At 39.4% G+C, this 17932-nt stretch overlaps 1 protein-coding gene across 1 annotated transcript in view; it reads right to left on the reverse strand.

Annotated features, from left to right (window-relative positions):
* The window catches only part of MLLT3 (MLLT3 super elongation complex subunit), a 275848-nt gene that overhangs the window by 111963 nt on the left and 145953 nt on the right, over positions 1-17932 (reverse strand). The window contains exon 3 of the mRNA XM_080820717.1: positions 8855-8937. Within this exon, the coding sequence (XP_080676843.1) occupies positions 8855-8937 (83 nt within the window). The remainder of the gene's footprint in view (positions 1-8854; positions 8938-17932) is intronic.

The following is a 17932-nucleotide window of genomic DNA, read 5'->3' on the forward strand; positions in this document are numbered from 1 at the left end:
GGACAGATTCCTAGAACTCCACTCCCAATTTCCCACTGCCTCGCCTCTGCCCTGTGAGCGTCTCTCTCCTCCTTGCCACATCTTAGGGTAACCATCCTACCTTTCCCTTTATCCTGCTTAACCATGAGAGACTGTGGACTCTGAGAAACAAACTGAGGGTTTGGGAGGAGACGGGGGTGGGAGGTTGGGTGAGCCTGGTGGTGGGTAATAAGGAGGGCACATACTGCATGGAGCACTGGGTGTGGTGCATAAACAATGAATTTTGGAACACACACACAGACACAAATTAAATTTAAAAAATGATGTATTGTATGGTGGCTAACATAACACAGTAAAGGAAGAAATAAGAAAAGAAATTTTAAAAAAAAGACAACACAAAAACTTTGACATTGTCATCAGTTTTCTGAAAGAGCCTTTCAGTTTTTTGACACTTAAACTGTTTTCTTTTGAAAGCTTATTTTGCTTTAACCCTGATTTTCTGTGCCTTAGTTGCTAACCAGTTTAATTACAAATGTATTATGTAATATTTGAATGTTTCCCCAGTATCATGTTCAATGGCTTCATTAAACTTGTCTTTTAAAAAAAAAAATCTTGAAAGTAGGAGCAATGGTTGAATCATCCTTGCACCCTTGACAATTAGTTTAGCACCTGTGCATAGCAGAAATGCACTAAACATCTGTGAAATGAACCAGGAGGAGGAAACAGCATCAGATCCACAAGAATGCAATCATCAGAATTTCATGATACTCAAGTTCTACTCTCGAGCCACTACTGTAGTTAGCTAAACACTTAAACCTTTCTACACACGGATTCTTAGGCATCCCAGGTGCGATGAAGACTAAGAATAATGACAGTGACTAATACGAATGTTAACAATTATCTCATTTAATTCTCATAGCTCGCCTCTAGGTCAACTGTGAGCCCTGTTTCACAGGTATGGAAATTAAAGCACTGGAATTTGTTGCATTACTTTATATAAAAACGCCTTCAGTGTTACAAATGTTAACCATCTCTGTGAAGGGTTACCATTTTTTTTCATTTGTCATTAGCTTTGCCATTTTGTTTACTTTTAACAGCTTTATTGAGAAATAATTCACAGGCCATAAAATCTACCCTTAAAAATACACAATTTAGTGGTTTTTAGTATATTCACAGAATTATGAGACCATCACCACCACCTAATTTTAGATTTATAGTCTCATCATTCCAGAAATAAAACTCAAATACATCAGTAGTCACTCCCCATCCCCCCAGATCCTGGATCACCTTCTACCACTAATCTACTTCAGTTTCCCTAAAGTTGCCTGTTTTGCAGACTTGGCATTTCATACAAATATATGAACATGCACAATATGTAATCCTCTGGGACTGTCTTCTTTCACTTGGCATGATGTTCCCAGGGTTCATACATGTTGTCATATGTCAGTAGTTAGTTCCTTTTTATGGCTGAATTATATTCCACTGTATGAGGTATCCCAGTTACCATTTATCCACTTCTCGGATAGACATGTGTATTTTTTTCTTTTTAGCCACTGCAAACAGTGCTGGTATGAACATCTGTGTTTAAGTTTTTACGTAGACATGTATTTTCATTTCTCTTGGGTAAACACCTAAGGGTAGAACTTCTGGGTCATAAGGTAACTCCGTGTTTCAACCTTTTTTACGAACTGCCTTACTCGTTTCCAGAGTGGCTGCACCATTTTAAAATCTCAATAGCAATGTATGAGGTAGTTCTGTTTTTTAATAGAGAACATATTCAAATTTTACACAGTTAAATAAAGCAATGTTTCTCTTTAAAAAAGAAAAATTTGTGGGGCACCTGGTGGCTCAGAGGGTTAAGCATCTGTCTCTTGTTTCTGGCTCATAATATCAGGATCCTGAGACAGAGCCCCACGACACACTCTGCGCTGGCTGTGGAGCCTGCCTGGCATTCTCTCTCTCCCTGAGCCCCTCTCTCCCCAATTTACTTGAAAAATATCTTTCTTTATTTAAAAAAAGAATTTGTTATATTACTATTGTGATGAAACAAAGTGACTTGAACCTACTTCTTTTGACTCAAAAGTCTTAGCACCTGAAACTGTCAAAATGTAAGCATTACCTGCTACAAATTCAGTTTCCACCTCTTCGTCCACACCTCCCCAAATCAGTCTCCACTCATCTGGTCACTAGCAAGCAGCCCTGAAACCTGGTCTTTCCCTCTTTCATCAGGACACCCCCCTCTCCCGGTTTTTCTCATACTCAACTGGCATTCCCTCCCAGTCTTCTTCTCAGGCTTCCCATCTCTATTCACTGACCTTTAGATGTCCTTTAACTGCAGGCAAGTTCCCCAAGGAGCTGACACACATTCACAGGGTGTCACTTCTTCCTACAGGACAGTGACTACCTTCCTTATCCATACCTCCAGCCCAGCTCCCACCTGACGGCCAGATACTCGTGTTGCGCAGTCTGCCCACATCTCCACTGAGCTGACCCACAGCAACAGCAAAGTCATGGATTATCTTAACCTGAGCTTATCTTTATCTGTCCTTTCTCCCATTCGCTATATATTGGCAAGCAGAAGTCCTAATTTCTTATCGAAGTCAAAATACAGAAAAAACACTCCCAGCTCTTCCTCCCACTTCACTCATCACACTCAAATAGTCTCCCAATTTCTACTCAGAATTCCCCCTTAGGAACTCTCAAATTCAGCTCCTTTGTCCAGTCACCATACCTTTGCCTTAGCTCAGACCTTCATCATTCCTCATCTGGTCACCTGCCCTATGTCTGAACCCACCCCATTCTCCCTCCCACAGTGACAAGGCAGTGATCTTCCCAGTAGAAAAATCAGATTACATCCCTTCATTGATATAAATGCCTTTAATGACTCATCGTTTTCCAAAGGATAAAATCCCACTTCCTCGGAAGAACCATCTTCCTTTAATACCTTCCCTGCATTTCCTTTGTTTTCTCACAACACCCTGTGCTTCCGTAATCGTGTAGCACTTGCGGTTCCCAATACTTCGCATTATCTCATTCATTTTGACTTTCACATGTACTGCTCCCCACGCCTACAGTGTATTCCCTCCCAATACACCTCTCCTGCCTTGCTTCCTTAATGCACTCATTATTCAAAACACAGCTAAAGCATGAAATCCACTGAAGTCTTCCTAATACTTCCAATCCAAGCCGTATTAGACATCCCTCTCAGAGCATTCCTTTGTTAATGTAATTATCACATGGAATTATGATCATTTTTTATTTACCTGCCTCTCCTCTAAACTGCAAAACAGTCAACACAACCTTAGAATTTAATTAAAAACATAAGAAGGGCTGCTTTCTGTCCTATAATTGGGACTGTACATTTGTAGAGCCTTCTGGGAAGACAATTTGGCAGTCAACATGCTAACCCAGTAATTCTAAGAATCTCTTCTACAGAAATAGTCAAATATGTGTGCAAAGACAGATACAGATGATAAAATGTTTGTGGTAGCATTGTTTGTAATGGTAAAAAAAAAAAAATGAAATGATCTTCAAGTACATCATATCACTGAATACCACTCAGATGTTTAAAAATACAAATTTGGAAATACTACCAAGTGGATTAAAGGTAAGTCACAGATATATAAAATATACCACATTTTAATATTATGCCCCTGCCAATCTCTACTTGACACAGATTTTATCTGTGCAAGTGCATGGGTAGTAATCAGGAAAGGCTGTACCAAATAGTTAATAATGACTAAATGGAGTAAAAAAATATAATCCTGCAGGGGCACCTGGGTGGCTCAGTCAGTTAAGTGTCTTCCTTCAGCTCAGGTTGTGATCTTGGGGATACCAAGATCGAGCCCCCGTGTCTGGCTCTGTGCTCGGCGGGGAGTCTGCTTCTCCCTCTCACTCTCCCTCTGTGCTCTCTCTCTCCCAAATGAATAAATAAAATCTTTAAAATATATATACTCCTGCATACTTTTTTAAAAATAAAAACATATTGATGTATATAAATCATTACCAGCAGGAAAAGAATGAATAACAATATCACTTCACAACACTTAAATACATATTAAAAAAAAAACAAAAACAACACTTTTCCCTAAAACTAAGGGTAAGGACCACAGAGAATGACTATCTTTCTATGAATCCTGAGTGCAATTTTCTTTTAAAGATTTTTCTTTTGAGTAAGGAAAGCGTACTCACAAACCTTGTGTTCTAGCCAAGTGATCTCCTTCTTGGTGGGCAGACTTCAATATTATGTCAATCTATGCTCCTTAGGAAAGAGTCTTCTCAAATTGCAAAGAAGAAAGTATGCTTCTATTCTATATACACAGCTAATACATTTCCGCCTGGAGGTGGAACTCTGTTTTGGCAATATCAAACTGTCCCTCTCATTCCACTTCAGTCCTTGACATTTACTCAGGTACCTTCTCTAAGGACAGAATGAAAGAGAGAAGCAGGGTATCCTTTCAACCTAAAATGCTACAGTCAAGTACGTTTCAGTGGGCCTACCGGTTTAAAATTTCTACAACACTCATCATTCTCATACAGAAGCTTGTTCTGTTGAACACAAATGCAAAACAAGATAGAATAAACATATACGAATGGAAAAGCAGCACTGACAGACACTCTACCTCCTCTTTTGGGGTAATGACTCTGACCTCTCAAATAAATGAGCAAAACTGAAAACAGGCTTATTTAGAAGCAGGGAAAGCAGAAGGATGGAGATGGACCCAAGGACAGGATGATATCGTCCTTAATGTACAGTAGTAGGACTCTCCTCAAGATCACATGGAAGTCTTTCTGCAGCTCTCTCTCATCTCCTCTGAAAACTCTGAAGAATACTTTTCATAAACCATTACTGTAACAGATGTTCACTCTTTGAGACAGAGCTGAAGCAACTCCAGGGGTGAATAAAATGATAAAGACGCAAAAGAAATAAAATGTACATTCTGGAGGAAGAGCCCAAACTCCTAAATTTTTACCCACACATCATTTCAGTAAGAAGAGAAATGTATCTGGCTCAGAGAATACAGCAAAACTTTGGCTTGTTAAAAAAAACAACAACAACAGGGCACCTGGGTGGCTCAGTGGGTTAAAGCCTCTGCCTTCGGCTCAGGTCATGATCCCAGATGCCTGGGATCGAGCCCCACATTGGGCTCTCTGCTCCGCAGGGAGCCTGCTTTCTCCTCTCTCTCTGCCTGCCTCTCTGCCTACTTGTGATCTCTGTCTGTCAAATAAATAAATAAAATCTTTTAAAAAAACAACAATAAAATAAAATAAAATAAAATAACTCCAAGATAAATGAAATGAGATGACAAAGCAATAAATTCTAATTAAAAAATTAGTAACATACAGAAAAGAACTTTAAATACTACACCCATGTACCCTCCACTCAGATTAAGCAGATGTTAACATTTTCACTATGTTTACCTTTTCCTTGAAGGATACAGTTTTATTTTATTTTTTAAAGATTTTATTTGAGAGGGGCGCCTGGGTGGCTCAGTGGGTTAAAGCCTCTGCCTTTGGCTCAGGTCATGATCCCAGGGTCCTGGGATCGAGCCCTGCATCGGGCTCTCCACTTAGCCGGGAGCCTGTTTCCTCCTCTCTCTCTCTGCCTGCCTCTCTGCCTACTTGTGATCTCTGTCAAATAGATAAATAAAAATCTTAAATTAAAAAAAAAAAGATTTTATTTGAGAAAGAGAGCAAGGGAGAGAGAAAGCACAAGCAGGGGGAGAGCCAGAGGGAGAGTGAGAAGCAGGCTCCCTGCTGAGAATCTGATGCGGGGCTCCATCCCAGGACCCACGGATCATGACCTGAGCTGAAGGCAGACCCTTAACTGATGAGCCACCCAGGAGCCCCTAAAGGATACAATTTTATAAATATAAGCTGCTCTACAGCTCCTTCCCAGTAACCAATGCTACTTAGTTCCCGTGCTGTCATTTCAATTCACACTCTCGTGCTACGTATGTGTATTTCTAGAACATTATTTATTCTCAGCTTCAGTGGCTTATAAAAACATACAAAAATGGCATCATAACCATATACTTACACGTCTGTAACTTTTAAGTTGTCATGATGCTTGTTTCTGAGACTTATCCATGTTGCTACATTAACTGCTATACAGCATTTTGTGTATTCCTAACCCACCATTTAGGGATCCACATCTCTATATAGGACCAATTAGGTACAGCCCACTTTTTCATATCACAAACACTGAAATATAGATGTCTCATTGTGTACCTATAAAAATAGCAATTGTTATTAAGTATAAAATCTTAAAGACAATCTAAACCCAGAAAACTGAAGTAAGCTAATATGGATGCTAAACAGAAAATCTATTCAACGGTGTTCAGCTCAAGTGTCTATTTCATAATGGCCCCAAAGAAATGACTGCTTTCCATCTCATGCACCTCCTTCTTCCTTCATTTTTTAGTAAACTACAATTCCTTACAAACTGAGTCAATAAGATGAATCATAGGCATGACTACAAAGTGCCGAGAAGATTGAACCCGTGTGTGTGTGTGTGTGTGTGTGTGTGTGTGTGTGTGTGTGTATGTGTGTACCTATGTGTGGTGTTAGGGAGATTCTGGTGATTTCTGCAAAAAAGGAAATTGGGTAATTCAGAAAATAAATTTTTTTGTTGAAAAGATAGCTTGTAAAAATGACCAGAAAAGGTTAAAAAAAAAAAAAAGGAGAGAAGATACTTCACTACAGCATTATTTCCAAACTGAAGCCAATGCAACGTTCAATTGACTTAAGGAGACGGGAATAGAACTGTACAGCCATTACGAGCCTCCCACAAGAGATCTTAACTGTCTAGTCCCTAATTACTTTAGAACAACACATTTTCTGGCTTGAAAGGCTAGACTCTTCCTAATGTCTAGATGAAATAAAATACTGGATGTGTGACAAGAGGGAAGAAAGGCACCACATGATCTTTATTAATTAAACTTGTAGAATATTGAGGGGCACCTGGGTGGCTCTGTCGGTTAAAGGTCTGCCTTCGGCTCAAGTCATGATCCCTGGGTCCTGGGATCAAGCCCCGCATCAGGCCCGTGCTCAGCAGGGAACCTGCTTCTCCCTGTCCCTCTGCCTGTGGCTCCCCCTGCTTGTGCTCTCCCCTTCTCTCTGTTCAATAAACAAGATCTATAAAAATAAAGTTCTAGAATATTGAAAACAGGGATGGTGGAAAGAAAAGCTCTTGAACCATCCCATAAATACAACTACTTTAATTGAAAATCAATACATTAAAAAATGGGCAAAAGATTTAAAGAGTCATTTCTCCAAAGAAAATAAACAAATGGACAACAAGCGTATGAAAAGATGTTCAAAACCATAAGTCATCAGGCAAATACATATCAAAACCATTTCACATGTACCACAATAACTATAATTTTAAAAATGGAAAATGACAAGTGTTTTCCAGGATGTGGAGAAACTGGATCCTTCCCCACCACTGCTGATGGGAATGTAAAATAGTACAGTCATTTTGGAAAACAGTTGGCAGTTCTTCAAAAAGTGAAACAGAGTTACCATATGACCCAACCACTCCACCTAGGTGTATACCCAGAAGATTTGAAAACGTATGTCCACACAAAAACTTATGTATGAATAGTCACAACAGCATTATTCATAGTAGCCAAAGATGGGAGAAAGTCAAATGTTAAGCAAATTATGAATTGATGAACAAAATGTGGTATATTTATACAATGGGATGTTATTCTGTTATTAAAAAAAAATAGTAAGCATATCAATGCATCCTATAATGTGGTAAACCTCAAAGACATATTAAGTGAAAGAAGCCAGGCACAGAAGGCCACACATTTATATGAAATCACCAGAATAGGAAATTACATCGAGAAAGGAAGTAGATTAATCATTGCCGGGGGCGGGAGATGGGAGGAATGAGATACTGCTAATAGGTACAGGGTTTCATTATGGGTTGGTGAAAATCCTAAGAAAGTCATAAAAGATAGTGGTGATTTTTGCACAATATGCTAAAACCCGAAGACTTGCACACTTTTAAAAAATGAATTTGGTGATACGCAAATTATGTATCAATTTCTCAAATAAAAAATGCTAAAAGCCAGTTTAGGGAAATCCAAATTGAAATGAGAAAAAGAAACAAATCAATACATCAATGCGAAGGCATATTACATGAGCAGACATAATGTATCCCAACAAATTCTGTTTGATAAAAAACATGAACATTTCAGTGGTATTACTGAGAAAGGTATCTACCAAGTGCTTACTTATACATGAAGCATTATTCTAAATATTCTATACAGACACATTGCATCTAATCTTCCTAGCCCCCTTATGAGGTAGATACTCTTATCCATCCCCATTTTATAAATAAGAAAAGTGAACCCCACGGAGGTTGAGCAATTTGTAATATTATATAGTCTGTGTGTTTTGCTACATACATATTTTTAAATCCAGTAGAAACTGTATGTCAAGCTGATATAATGATATAGTATGCCGTGTGTGTGTGGCAGCTAAAGATAAATGAGAGATTATTCTTTCCAAGTGTCTAAAATTCTAAAAATATGAAAATGAGAAAAGCAGCATTTCACTGAAAAAAACCTAACTTCTCTTTTCTGTTTTACAAACATATATTAATTTTCTTCAAATGGTAATCATTCTTCTCTTAAAAAAGAAAAGCTTAATGAATTTCATATAACCTGGCTTCACATAATTGAAATTATCCTTTTTAGCCACTTCCTCTATAATTAAGGGTAATAATAGCCAAAATTCCTAGAAGACAAATTTAGCTTTTATTTTCAAATAGTGATAGAAGTGTTTATGAATCAAAATTACTTTAAACATTATCTGTTTAATGGAGGATCTTCCACTGAAAGATTAATGGGTAAAGATTACATACCTTGTTTTTAAAATAAACCTCAATTGGCAAAATGAAACCAGCATACCCAGATTCTTCTACTTTGTAAGGTGGATCTTTGCACACTGCAACATTAAAAAGAGAAAACAGGTGAGAGGAGAATAAAAGACAGAAAGACAATCTTTCTTTTGAAAACAAAACAAAACAAAACAAAAAAACAAACAAAAAACACCCAGTCTACTATCTAGATCATGCTCCATTCTCACACCCTTTGCTAAATCCCCATGTGCATCTCTGATCTAGCCTTTACTTCCCCAGAATCTACAATAATTTTCCTAGGTAAAGCAAATCTGTGAGCTCTTTGTTAAAATCTTGATGGAGGGATCTCATCACAGTCAACCATGATCATTAACAACTTGACTTCAGTTGTTGTCATCCTGTCCCAAAGCTTTAGGGAAACTGAGGATAGCTCCTACCATCCAAAGCTTGAAAGTTTCCTAACAAAAGTACTATCTATGTCAGATCTTTGATGTAAATTACCCCATCCTTACACCCTTCACTTTTTGGAGATACCCTGATTTCTATGCCAAAAGGTGCCATGACATCCTCCTTCCTTAGGAAATCCCAAATCCGGACTCTTCCAGTATTGTTGGTGCCCTGAATGTCACTATCCCCAATCCCCCTCCCCTCCAAAAAAGAATTAGGCAAGACTATTTAGGCCAGTTCTTAGGAAATAAGAGACACCCTCAAGAAGCTAAATATGATTTCATACCATGAGACCATTGATTAAATCAAAACCACAAGCCAACTGAAATTATTCTAGTTAAGACTGCATTTGATAGTATCACAAAGAAGTAAAAATGTAGATGCTGAACATCAAGGTGACACTGTCCTCTACATGGCAGCTCAAGTCCTCTGCAGCAGGGCTCCGGTCTACCTTTCAGCCTTCCTCTTTTGTCACCCATCAATCCTCCTGTGCTACATTCAAGTGCACCAACTCCCCCCCAAATATGCCCAGCATTTCCCAACTGTGACCCGTCCTCCTGTTATTCCTTCCATCACACATTGATACTACTGTTAGTATCCTCTCCTAGTTCAAATTTCATCACAAATTTTGTGCCCTTTCCAGACAAGAAAGTACTATCATCTCTTCTCCTTTGACCCTCCTAAAGCATTCACTGTCCGAATCAGGGGTGTGACACTCAACAGATTTCCCCATTACCATATATTCAGGCATTTCATCTGTAATTTCCTTCCAGTATTCAAGGACAGAAGTGTTTACCTCAGGAAGATACTGAGCACCAAGTGTCAAGCTCAGGCACACATGTGTGCCAATCCGGGCTCTACCTCAGACTAACCAGGCTACCTGTGGTTACTGAGTTACTCCAATTCTCTGCACATTGGATTTTCCTCCAGTCTAAGGATTCAACAGGATAATGTACATATAAGACACAGCACAGATCCTGGCACATGTAAGTTCTCAAAAAGTGACTGAAGTGAGGCAGGAAACCTAATCCATGAAACACCCAAATGTCATATAAACTTTTCAGATGAAAATGTAAAGAAGGAAGCAAGTAAAGCCCTGGATTTTTTGATAAGACTCAGGTCCACGGCCCCTGGGCTAAGAATTCTCTAGACAGCTTCCATTTTCTTTCCCTTTAAAAAAGAGAACACCATCAGGGTCCCTGGGTGATTCAGTCAGTTAAGTGTCTGACTCTTGGTTTCAGCTCAGGTCATGATCTCAGGCTTGTGAGATAGAGCCCCATGTCTGACCCTGCACGGGCATGGGGCCTGCTTAAGATTCTTTCTCTCCCTCTCCATCTCTCTCTGAGAGAGAGAAAGAGAGTACCATATACCCAACTGTAAGCATGGCCCTCAAGATGCAAGGAGACTATACATGCGTAGAAATTCAAGGATAAGTTATTTTTCTTCTAGATAATGGTGATGATGTACATGAAAGCTGGTTAGACATTCCACAAGTAGAACTACAGTGATAAAGAGGTATACTGAAGATGGGATTTTAACACTTGGGTATCTCCTTTGACCCACCTCAGGAACCCTTCCCCAAACGACATCAGAAGTCAATCAGGAATAAGGAATCTCACCTGATCTTACAAGTGTCTCTAATTTAAAAGGAGGGTGAGGAGCACCTGGGTGGCTCAGTGGTTAAAGCCTCTGCCTTCAGCTCAGGTCTGGTCTCAGGGCCCTGAGATCCAGCCCGCATCGGGCTCTCTGCTCAGCAGGGAGCCTGCTTCCCCCTCTCTCTCTGCCTGCCTCTCTGCCTACTTGTGATCTCTCTCTCTTTCTGTCAAATAAATAAATAAAATCTTTGGGGAAAAAAAAGAAAGAAAGAAAGAAAAAGAAAAACAACTCAGAGTAGCTTCAGTCCTGCATCCACTAACCACCTGCCAACCTGTCATGAATATTCAAATATCCTGGACCCTTGGGAGGGGGTATGCCACCAAAAGTACTGAGCACTCCCCACCTCACGCCAAACAGAAGGCTCGTATTACACCCAAGACATTTCCAGACTGCAAAGCCTCTCTGCCACACAGCAGTTTCAGTGTCCAGGTCGTTGGGGATTAATCGTGCCAATGTCATTTGAAGGAAGTTTATTCTGTGTACATGCCAGGGAAGTTATAGCTGTTCCTCTATACTCCCTGTTGTTGAATTCATTTTCTCTATTCTACATGCAAATTGCTTCTATTATAGGAAACAGCTGTTAGTGAGCACATCTTCTGGTTGAAAGTTTGAGATTTTTTTTTCCCACCCTCTAAAGGAAATGATTTGTTATATATTAATATTCCCTAAAAGTCTGGCTTATAAGAAACTGTTTATCAATGCATACCTCAATTATTTTTAAATGCTGTATTTTCACAAATAACAATAAACGATGTCTGTAGAGCACCTTGAGTTCTTAATTAGAACTTCTTAAATAGAAGCAAACAATAGAAACATTTCATACACACTAAATATGCCAGAAAATCTGTAGCAATACAAATTAAACTTACAGTCCCAATATGAAGAAAGCCAAATTAGGGCAAATAGTTTATTTATTCAAGTTTCTTATAACCTAAAACATTAACATGAGTTTCTAACCTAGTGCTTAAAAAGAAAACAGGAGTTCAAACCAAGAAACATTTTAGCCAGGGACAGTAGATTAGACATAAAGCAATTATTGTTAAACTAATAGGACCCCCTCTGGGACCTCCTTGTGTCACTCAGCAACACTTCTTCATTAAGAATCCCTGCTCATCATCACTGGCCACTGGGTCACCTCCACACTATCTAAAGCACCCTAAACCCTTCAACTCATTCTTCCTCTCAATCAGATAATCTTAAAATCTATGTAATAAAACTTTCAGAAGTTATTAAAGGGACATTCATCTTTGGAATGCCATCACATTTTTTTAGGTGACAGTGAAGTGGGAGGATTAACATCCATTCTTGAAACTATGCAAACTGATTCGACAGAAATCACTGGAGCTCTCACTCCTGTCAAAATCCAGCCCAGATGTTAGCTCTTTGAGAATGTCTCCCTCGCGCCCCTTCCAAGCTTCTCGTGTTGCACTTATCAGGCTGGTGCATTTATCAGACTGGCAAGATAACACTCACTCACCTCTCAGCCTCTTCCACTAGACTGAGCCCCCTTGAGGTCAGCAATCCCATTATTACTCCTATCTGTAACTGCCGACACTAACACTGAGCCAAGCAAAGCAACAAATGTTTGTTGAATTGAATTTTTTAAAGAAACACGCCATCCTTCACTGATTTACCATTGCTAAAGAAGTTGCTTTCCGGGAGCCCTCAAATTCTTCTCCAAACTCCCACTTCCTACAATTAACATGAACTTTAAAAAAAAGGCGGGGCGGGGGCAGGAGGTAATAGGTAGTGTGGTCACAGAGGAGCCTTCTCCTGAAAGCTGACTACCCAACCTGGAACGGTTTTAATCTGACAGTACCAAACTTAGAGAAACTGAGTAAACAAATTGAGCCAGAAGATTCCCACTGTCATTCTGAAACTAACATTATACAGCCAGAAACAACGTCCCTCTCGTCTTCTTCCACACACTTCTGCTCATGTCTCCAAGGCTCTAACTAGGAGACATTTCCAAAACATTCTCTTTCCAAGTAATCACATGTACCGTGAAGGTCTACCAGCACACAACACTCATGCCTGAGAGGAACAGCCCAAAGTGTGTGTAAATAATGAGTAATTGTGTTTTGTTCCCTAAAATACCTTCTCAAAAGTAGGCACACTCCCCATATATATGTGCAGTACAATGCTAGCTATATACATTGACAATTAATCTACTTAAGTTGAGCAAAAAATGCACACAAGGAAGAAAAAAACGTGAAGGGGAAAAAGGTCATATTTTGGCTAATGTGTAATAAGTTAAAAATCTTACTCCCTTACCTGAGATTTTTAATATTCTTCATTTAGGAGAAAAAGGCTTCAAAACAAAACAAAACAAACACCTGTGCTTGGTACAGGGAAATAAGTGCTCCTTAGATGAATAAATAAATGCGTGCTATTATTATACAGTTCATATACAAACACAATAAATGAACTTAATTAAAATATTCCATTGTTTAGCACCAAAAAAAAAGAAAAAGAAAAGAAGCTCTTACAAATTCATAATACCCTCTTTAAAGCTTTAAAAAACTATCACTGGGGGCGCCTGGGTGGCTCAGTGGGTTAAAGCCTCTGCCTTCAGCTCTGGTCGTGATCCCAGGGTCCTGGGATCAAGCCCCATGTCGGGATCTCCACTCAGCGGGGAGCCTGCTTACCCCTCTCTCTCTGAGTGCCTCTCTGCCTACCTGTGATCTCTGTCAAATAAATAAATTTTAAAAATCTTAAAAAAAAAAAAAAAACTATGACTGGGCAATCATTTTTTTCCCTAATCCTCAAGAAAAGAGCTGGTGGACTCCTCCCCAGTCTGTTCGCTTAGATACTACGATTCATGCCCATCTGAATACTTTTGTTCAGGACACGGCCCAGCTGACCACTGATAATTATTGGTTTTACTTTACTGTGCAGAGCCCTTCAGGAAGGAAACACACCAAATTCTCTATATAGACCGGTTATTACCAATGCTTTGTGCTGAACATCCCTTCCAGTTTGAACATTTTGGACTCCTTCCCTTCTGGCTTGAGTTCTGCCATTTCAGAGCCCCCCAAAAGCAGTGCAACAGAGAGGGGGCTGCCTGGCCCATGCCTCTGCCCTCAGCGGTCCTGCGGGAGCATTAAGAAGTCTAGAGCTAGCATCCAGCAGTCTGAGCACCTCACTGCCATGGAGCATGGTAGCCTTTATGCTCGTGACATTTTGAAAAGAACAAAAATCAACAGCTGGGTTTTGTTTTTGTTTTTATAAGTACACACACACACACAGAACTCACACAAAAAGGTTCCGCCACGATTTCTATTCAGCCCATTTCAGTATATGTGCTGCCGAAGCGAGCACTACTCAGCCCATTTCAAAACAGGTATTTCTTAAAGGCAAAAAAGTATTTTCCCCCTTTGGGCCATTTCCTTGTTTCCCGGAAAAACAACTAAAGGTAACATCAGGCAACTTTCGAGTTCCATTGTTGAGGTTTATACCTTGTTGTTGTTGTTGGTTTTGTTTTGTTCTGTTTTGTTTTTTTTTAATTCAAAAGCAATTCTAAAAACCTAATTGCTTCATACACAAAAAAGAACTGTGGTCACACAAACGTCCAATTAACTTTAATTAACTTTTAAGAAACCAGCTAGATACAGTTACGAGAGTGAGTTAGGTGGATTCACCTCTTCCAGATTTACCACTCAAGGACCAACTCAAATACCACCTCCTCCAGAGAGCTCTCTGCCAATATCGCTAAACAACAATGGTAGATTCCCTCTTCTGGGTTTAACCCTCTCTTCTCCTTGATCCTATTACCTAGTCTATTATAAATGCTACTATCAAGCTCCATCCTCACCCCCATTTCATTCTATGCTTCCCAAGAGCTACAGCTGTGCCTCCAGCCACTTCTCATCTCTGAACCCAGCCCATCATTTATGAAATGGAGTTGGGTCAACGGAACATAACTTTAGTATGAACTTCAAAGGAAGAGATGGAACGAGCTTGGCAGTTGAGAAGAAAGGCCTGGGTGGAAGGAAAGTATGAGCAAAGGCATTAGGAAAGATCAACGGCGTAATTCAGCAGTCACTCTAAGTGGAAACACAGAAAATGATGAAGAAAAAATGGATAATATGGATCAAGTTTATACCTGTATGGAGAACCTCACACCACACATACGCAGAAAGCCCAGGTGGGCAAGAAGTGGGTTACATATACAAAAGAGGGATCATTAATTGTGAAATATTACAGAAAACTCCTAGATTTGGAAAAAGAATTTAAGACTCCAAATTGGCCATGTTGAAAAAACCTTAATGGTGAACATAAAAGTGACTTCATTTGTTAGTAACTTGGAATCTTTACTTATAGACTTAGAATATTCCTAGCCTCTCTCTCCAGAGGGGAAAAAAAGGGAGGATTTTTTTTTAAATATATGGACATTTTTAGCTTTCAGAGCAGTTACATCATTACAGTTAGCAAGAGCCCATCTAACGGAGATTAAGTCAAAACATTTCACCTGTAGAGAATGTAACTGTGATGTTAAAACAAGACTCCCCTCATGGTCTTCAAGGAATGCCATATAACAAATAAGCCAACAAAATACAAAAGTTGCCCCAAACTAGACAACATTATGAATTGTTAGGAAATACTAAATACAAATACTCAATCTTACATCTTTCACTAAAATTGATAGTACTTCTGCCAACTTGCCTCGCGATAACTCAGTATACGGCACTGCTTCAAAAAGCGGCCTAGTGGAAATATATTTCCACGCTAATTTGATAGGAAATAGCAAGAGTATATCTTTAAAGAAACTGCACCTTAGGACAAACCTAATTCTTTTGTTGAGAATTAGTCAAATGTAAAAATCTTAAGATTTCTTTCTCAAAGATACCCATCATTTTTAAAGTTAAACCTTGGGCACACCTGGGTCGGTGCAGTAGCTTAAGTATCCAACTCTTGGTTTCAGCTCAGGTCATGATCTTAGTGGTGAAAATGAGCCCCACATCAGGCTCTGTGCTGACCATGGAGTCCGCTTGAGACTCTCACCCTCTCTCTCTGCCCCTCCCCGACCAGACCCGAGCACAACATGCTCATGTGCGCGCGCTCTCTCAAATAAATAAATCTTTTTTTTTTTTAAAGTTTAAAGTTAAACCTTGGACAAAATATTTTTCAGAATACCATATTTCAGAAGGTCCACCTAGAAAGGCAACATTAGCACATGGAAAATGGTCTTCTTAAAAAGTAACTAAGAATCTCTTAATATGTAGCAGAAGCATCTTCCTTTCAGTGTGTATTACCACATCAAAAAGCTGGCCATCAGAAACAGAGTTTCCCCCTATGGCTTTTTATTATTTAACCAAATATCTAAGGAGCTACTGAAGAATCACATTTCCTAAAATAATCACCTCGTGACTTCTGGATGTAGCAGAAGTAAACAACCCTCGGGACAGCCTCCGGCATCAGTTTTACCCATGTTTTATACTTGGCCCAGCTGTCACTAAGCTTGGTGCTGCTTTTTATTTAAAGGCGGAAAAAAAAAAAAAAAGGAGTCGCCTGGGTGGCTCCGTTGGTTGAACATCCGGCTCTTGGTTTCGGATCAGGTCGAGATCTCAGGGTCATGAGATCAAGCACCATGTGGGTCTGGCTCTGCATTCAACAGGGAGTCTGCTTGAGATTCTCCCTATGCCCTCCCACCCCAACCCCACACTCACTCCCTCTCTCTCAAATAAATAAACGGGGGGTGGGGGATGTAATGCCTTCACTTATAAAATTATCCTATTTTCTCATTCATAGTAATTCATTTTTTTTCTCAATAACATTAGCCTAATTAATTCAAGCTAACAGGGGCCATATAATCCTAGGGCTACAAAGATAAGGTGGAATTCTTGCTCTCGAGCAGATGACAGTCTAGCCAGAGACACTGTCATCTGAGTACAGATTCTATGCTGGAGACAAGACAGAGTAGTGAACACATATTAAACTAACATCCACTGATGAGAGACAAGCTGGACAAGGAGGAAAGAGAGAACACGCATTAAGGAAATACTAAGAAAGTACTGAGTACTATGGTGGAAAGGAAGCAGGCTCATGTGAGGAGAATGGAGAGCTCCTTTTTATTTTACATTAATACTCCCTTCTCTGAGAAGGTGACAGTAAAGCTGAGACCTGTGCTGTATCCACAGGAAACAAGCGCTTTGTATGCTGCTTACAGAGGAAGATATGAAAACAACCTAAGGAAAGTCTGTCCTTACATTAGGCCCCAGGGCTGCTTAGCCCCTCACCTGGATTTTCTAACTGAGGTGAAGGCACTTCCTCCTTCCTGACCATCACCTGCTTGAACCTCTCTTCCAGCCTGAATTCACCATTTAATACTCACACAGGCTTGGCTATTCTGATTTCACAACCTCCTTTCTCCAATCTTACATTCTCCCAAAGCTACAAACTCCCAAGAAAACAATGTATCTACTTATAAAATCTTCATTATGAGTCTTCATTTGTGAAGGTTTCATAGGTAGGTATCATTTTTGGGAATTGTGTAACCTAATCTTAAGTGACATATATATGTATTTTTCAATCTTTTCTTGAAATCTCAGAGTTCTTAAACACAGTACAAAAGGAAGTGTCCAGACTAAGGACAACCAGCCTTAAAAAGTCATGGGTTTTAAATGTAATTTGAGAAAAAGAAAGATCACAAATGAGAAGCTGTCTACTCAAGGAGAAAACTGTGCTACAAGGAAAACAATCACATGAGCCAGGAGAGAAATGAAGAACACAAGAGTGATGCCATTCGAAATAACTTAAAATTTTCTCAAACACACAGACACTCATTTGAAAGGAATACCTTAACTAAAATAAAAATGTCCTTTCAATAAGTGCACAGTGTGTAAGAGACACTTTAAAATGTATTGCCCCAATTTCTTGTACAGCATACAATTCCATTTTCAATACTTGCTAAATTCATACTTGCTAATTAATTTTTACTTTATCCCTTTCAGTAGGAAAAATGAGTGCATCCAGGGA

This window comes from Martes martes (assembly GCF_963455335.1).
Source record: "Martes martes genome assembly, chromosome: 12".
Lineage (NCBI taxonomy): Eukaryota > Metazoa > Chordata > Mammalia > Carnivora > Mustelidae > Martes > Martes martes.